This window comes from Gekko japonicus, unplaced genomic scaffold (assembly GCF_001447785.1).
Source record: "Gekko japonicus isolate JY-2015 unplaced genomic scaffold, Gekko_japonicus_V1.1 scaffold188, whole genome shotgun sequence".
Classification (NCBI taxonomy): domain Eukaryota; kingdom Metazoa; phylum Chordata; class Lepidosauria; order Squamata; family Gekkonidae; genus Gekko; species Gekko japonicus.
The window spans coordinates 219,583-225,582 of NW_015163098.1; the positions used below are offsets into that span (position 1 = coordinate 219,583).

At 38.5% G+C, this 6,000-nt stretch overlaps 1 protein-coding gene across 1 annotated transcript in view; it reads right to left on the reverse strand.

Moving 5' to 3' along the window:
• The window catches only part of CAPS2 (calcyphosine 2), a 43,441-nt gene that overhangs the window by 23,836 nt on the left and 13,605 nt on the right, over positions 1-6,000 (reverse strand). The window contains exons 4-7 of the mRNA XM_015406665.1: positions 5,019-5,064; positions 2,462-2,587; positions 812-1,000; positions 54-176 (exon numbers count right to left, since the gene is read on the reverse strand). Coding sequence (XP_015262151.1) covers positions 54-176; positions 812-1,000; positions 2,462-2,587; positions 5,019-5,064 — 484 coding nt within the window. The remainder of the gene's footprint in view (positions 1-53; positions 177-811; positions 1,001-2,461; positions 2,588-5,018; positions 5,065-6,000) is intronic.

The window sequence follows — 6,000 nt, forward strand, 5'->3', positions numbered from 1 at the left end:
CAATAGATACATTCTGATTTAAATATTAGTGCAATATTCCCCAGAAAACTTACTGCTTCCAGTTTCCTTACGCTTTGCTTTCCTGTGTAGGGTTTGTTTGTATAGCACTGCTGCAACAGGGCTTTTTCATCAAGCACTGTCAATGCATCAACTGTTTGGTGTTCAGGCTGTGAATCCTATGCAGGAAAACAACATATTATTGAAATATGATTATTAACTACCATGATGCATTTGGATTGGTACTCTTGCTGCTTTCAATTTTGTCTGCAATCCATGAAAAAGGAAACATGTGCTGGAATTAATCACTACATCTTCTCCATACATCTTTCTTCCTTTTGAAATTGCAGGCTGAAGTTTAATGTTTTTCTTATTAATTTGGATAATTGCATGTCACATCTATACATATTCTGTAATGTGGGGTTAGCAATCATGAGAAATTATTCTGAATTTTTCTCATAGTTCACATACAGACATGCATGGAGGGTTTCACATGAGAAGATGTACAGGGAAAGGCACAGCTTTCTGCAAGCAACTTGCAAAATTCAGTCTTTCCCTCCAAGCTGGAGGCATTTGCTTTTGTGCGCCTGGTATATCCAAACAACATGCAGGAAAACTTGTTTCTACAATGATGATTGTGTTATTGGGGTCAGTACAATAGGCTGCAAACCCAGCTTATTTTATGCTGGTAGCAAAGATGCCAGATGATCTTCCAGATTTTTAAAACTGTTCTTCAAAACTTGTTCAGGTGAGAATAACCTCAGCCCAATGTTTTCAGTATAGTTTCCATTTTCAGATTATGTAAGAGTATTACCTTTTGCTCACTAATTTTTCTTGGCAATTCATGAGACTGACTGTTCTTTGCTTTCTTTTCTGCTTCTCTTTGAGAATATTGTTTATATCCTTCTTTCATTTCTGCTTCATACTGCTGATACTTCAGTTTGTATGCATCAGCTGGGGGAGGCAAATTTTCTGGAACTATATTTTGCTCCCACAGTGAAAGCTGAAAGCGAAGAATAATCTGAAATGTTAATTACAACAAATCTTAATCTAAAAATTAATTGCTATTTTACGGGCTATGGCTTAACAACCATTTGCAATTGTAAAACTGGTTCAGAAAAAGACAAAAGATGCTTCTGTAGTGTAGGGTTGGCAACTGCCTGGAAAAAAAACATGTCCTGTCCCTTTTACAGAGGCTTAATGGGATGTTATTTACCAGGTGATGTGATTCACCTTTATGTCCTGAAAAGCTTCAACTCCCCATTTCCACACATTATGCTTCTATTAACAGGACAGGATGTTTTTCTTCAGGCCTGCTGGCAACCCTAGTCTGGTGGGAGTTTTAAAACCATTATTTAGTTGTAGAATTGGAAGATACAGGCTGCTACAATTAGAAAAGGGATGCTAAAAGATTTCTCAACAGGTTAACCTTATACCAATTATGGCAGGCAGATGGGTGAAACTGACAAAATTGATAAAGATTTCTACAAAATCTCACATTTCTACAATACAAATTAGGAATAATACATATGAAACTGTGAACTGACATACTTTTCACACTTTATTAAACCCTGCTTTATTTTCCATGAATGTGCCAAAGCAAAAATAGTTATTTCTTATTACAAAAAAGACTCATCTTTGTTCCCAAAAATTATCTTTTAAAAGTTATTGCCTAATCTGAATCATATTCTGCACACTGAAATTAATTAATGTAATCAACGCTAATTTAAGAAACAACTAGCTGAGGAAAATGATTATAGTGAAGAATACTTTGAAATCAGATTTGAACTTTGACTTAGATTTATTACATTATTAGTATAGCAAGCCTAACTCACTGAACATGATTCAGTATTGTACAAGCAGAAAGAGATCTCCACTTCTCCTAACTTTAGCACACACAATCAAAACTAACATGGGATTCTGAATGCTTTCAGTCATGGCCACTGAAACAAAAGGTACTGCCACATAATGGTTAATAGCTTTATGCATGGAGGTTTTGGGACTGGTTATTCCTGATGGAGTACAATGAATGCACTGAACTCTTTCTCCCTCTGCAACTCAGCACATAAAGGGGAGCTACACTACAGTATGAAGGGTAGGATACAAGACTTTGGCTAGTATTTTTATGGTGGTGATACATGTATGTGTAATGGTGAGCAAGATCATAGCTATCTAAAATAAAATCTTGTTGAGATTTATTTAAAGTAGAAGTCAAATAGTCAGACTTCACAATTTCAGCATATTTTATTTACTATAAAATATTTCAGTTATTCAGATGCCCACAACTAAGGTCCTATCAGAATTATTTCAAATTAAACACATGATGACATTAATTAGCATTGTACAGCAAAGGAGAAAATACTTGAAATTTAATAGCAGTGCCCTAAAATAAACAACAAATCAAAGCATCATTTGTTTTCCACAGAGCATACTTTGAATTATCTCCAATTACAACCCAGCTGACCTGTTGAGTATCATGATGCTGTGCATAAGGACTTTGCAATGGAGTACCCCAGCTAACAGTTGAAGATGAATATGGAGGACCAATATGAGGGTGCCTGTTACTGTATGGGGCATAGAAATCTCCATCCTAAAGCAAAAGAGAACATTTATGATCTTTTCATGTTGAAATGTTTTGCTTTCATAAGTTACTATAAATGATTAGTTACCTAAGAAATTTAGAGGTTCCAGAACATAAAGATTATCGGAAACAAAAGGAACTTGATGAATATACACAGACAACCAAACAAGGCAGATATTTTGTTCCAGGAAAGCTGATCATCTATATCATCTTGTCAATTAGCAGTGGAAAAATTTTTATTACAGAAGTGTGTATGGGCCATGAAATGATCAACCACATAAAGGGAACTCTAAGTTTAAGTAATTCAAAATATTTTTAAAAGATGTATCAGCTTTTGCCTTGGACTATCTCAGAAATTAAAAACCCAGGAACCTACATTACGGAACTCAAAACCTTGAGGCTTCTAATACCTTCTGATGGTATTTTCCTTTGGGCCACCATTGCTATGAATAGCTTCTGCCTGTTATAGAAGGCAGTAATTTATGGCAAATTTAAAACTAAAACATGTTAGCACTTATTCAGGTCTTTATTAAATCTCACTTGGAATAAAAAAATAACTTCTCTTACTAGTGTAAAAACAAGCACCCTTACTAGCGAAACTGTACTAAGGAAGAAGCTGTTCTGGAATTCCTGCCATTGTTCTGTCCTTGGGTCTTCTTTCTCTTCTTGCGCTGAACAGTGCAGAAGGTCAGTTAGAACCTATAAGAATCCTCCTATGCAACTGAGGCTGAACATTAATTATTGAGAGTTCTGTCCATAATACTTTGCTGTGAACATGTTCTCAATGGGAGAAGAAGGGCCCAAAGAAGCTTCCTTCAGATTTCCACAACCTTTCAAAGACTTTTCAGGTCTACTTTGTGAGCACTGTGTGGTTATATTAAACCCAGATCCTTATACCAATCTACTGGAAGTTTTAGCAGCAGAAGAATAAAAACAAAATAGCCCAACACAATCAAAGTGCCTTTAAAAGTTTAATTCTTTATGTTTCTTATTGACACCAACCGGGACAGCAAAAGAAAAAAAATCTAATCTTAAAATAATCAATGTAAAAATTCAGCTTGGTGTATTATTTAAAGGTCATAACTCAACAGTAGCTCATTTATCACATTTACGCACTCAGCAGGATATTTTTTATAAATTTAGAAGAATTAATGAATGAAAATAACAACTGGAGCATGAACTGCAGCATGCCCCCTAAATGTTATTCTAATACTCCTCCCAGTGTTTAAGAGCATAAGAACATAAGAGAAGCCTATGTTGGATCAGGCCAACGGCCCATCCAGTCCAACACTCTGTCACATAGTGGCCAAAAATACCAGGTGATATCAGGAGGTCCAGCAGTGGGGCCAGGACTCTAGGAGCCCTCACACAATTGACCCCCCAAGCACCAAAAATACAGAGCATCACTTGCCCTGGAGTCCCTATCTATACTTTGTGGCTAATAGCCACTGATGGATCTCTGCTCCATATGCTTATCTAATTCCCTCTTGAAGCTGTCCATGCTGGTAGCCACCACCACCTCCTGTGGCAATGAATTCCATGTGTTAATCACTCTTTGGGTGAAGAAGTACTTCCTTTTATCTGTTCTAACCCGACCGCTCAGCAATTTCATGGAGTGCCCACGAGTTCTTGTATTGTGAGAAAGGGAGAAAAGTACCTCTTTCTCTACCTGCTCTATCCCATGCATAATCTTATAAACCTCAATCATGTCACCCCTCAGCCGTCATTTCTCCAAGCTAAAGAGCCCCAAGCGCTTTAACCTTTCTTCATAGGGAAAGTGTTCCAACCCCTTTATCATTCGAGTTGCCCTTTTCTGCACTTTTTCCAAAGCTATAATATCCTTTTTAAGGTGTGGTGACCAGAACTGTACACAGTATTCCAAATGAGGTCACACCATTGATTTATAAGGGGCATTATGATATTGGCTGATCTGTTTTCAATACCCTTCCTAATAATCCCCAGCATAGCACTGGCCTTTTTTATTGCAGTCACACACTGTCTCGACATTTTCAGTGAGTTATCTACTACAACTCCAAGATCTCTCTCTTGGTCAGTCTCTGCCAGTTCCGACCCCATCAACATGTATTTATAGTTAGGATTTTTTGCTCCAATGTGCATCACCTTGCACTTGGCCACATTGAACCCCATTTGCCACGCTGACACCCACTCGCCCATCCTCGACAAATCCCTTTGGAGTGCCTCACAATCCTCCCTGGTTTTCACCACCCTGAACAACTTTGTATCATCTGCAAATTTAGCCACTTCACTGCTTATTCCCGACTCCAAATCATTAATGAACAAGTTAAAAGGCATCGGACCCAGTACTGATCCCTGTGGTACCCCACTGCTTACCACCCTCCACTGAGAAAATTTGGATTCTTCACATGGTCACTTCTGCAAATCATTAAGATTTTTTGATTGAATAAGAAATAACGCTTACCTCATCTTCAGAATCTCCCAACTTCCCCAAGTCAAGGCATGGAACTCTATAGAATAAAATGTAGCAGGATTTCAAAATGTCCCCTTATTTTCAGATATCCCCAGATGTTTTCCTTAACTGTTTTAGAAAGTGCCTACTAGCCCAAACCCTACTCCACTCCATGTGTTTTTTTCTCTCTCAGGAAGCAGAGACAGGGTGAGACGTGAGACTGTTTTCATCCCCAGGAGCCAGGAACACTGGAAGCTTTGTAGGGGAAGGGAGAAAGGAGCGGAGAATCTGAGAGACCAATTTTTATTCCAGCATCAGAATGCTTCAGCCAGTCCTGGTTAATTCTTCTTCACTCTCCACAAAAAAGCAGCAGCTAAACGTCATGTGTTTCTATTACTTCTCTACAACAAATCATAAACTAATAGCAGTTAGCCTCTTACAATAATATATATACATATTATGAGAGTTGCAGTATCTTAATAGTATCCCACTTCTAAGGGAATATATATATAAATAATTATATATACTTTGTGGCTAATAGATCTTTGCGCATGTGTGGCCACCAGAACTGCCTGCGAAGGAGTTGAAGAGATTTGACGAAGCACCAGTGGCCAGATAGTTTAGAACCACGTGCAGAGTGCAGAATTTCCCTGCGAAGAGAAATTGGGACGTAAAGACGGTGGCTGGAGTAAACAAACCCCTCGGGGTCGCGCACACATTCAGGAAATGCACGAATCACAGTCTCATCATCACTAGAAAAGGCAGAACGGTATTTAGCCCTCCAATCCCCCCCATCAACAATGACCTCCGATTGGCTGTCGTGCTGAGGGAGGCGTGACAAAGCATCAGCCAGCGAGTTGGAAGACCCGGGAAAATGGTGGAGCGTGAACTGGAACTTAGCAAAGAAGTCAGCCCACCTGAGTTGTTTAGCATTAAGCATCCGAGGGGACTTCAAAGTTTCTAGGTTCTTGTGATCAGTCCAAACTTCGAATGG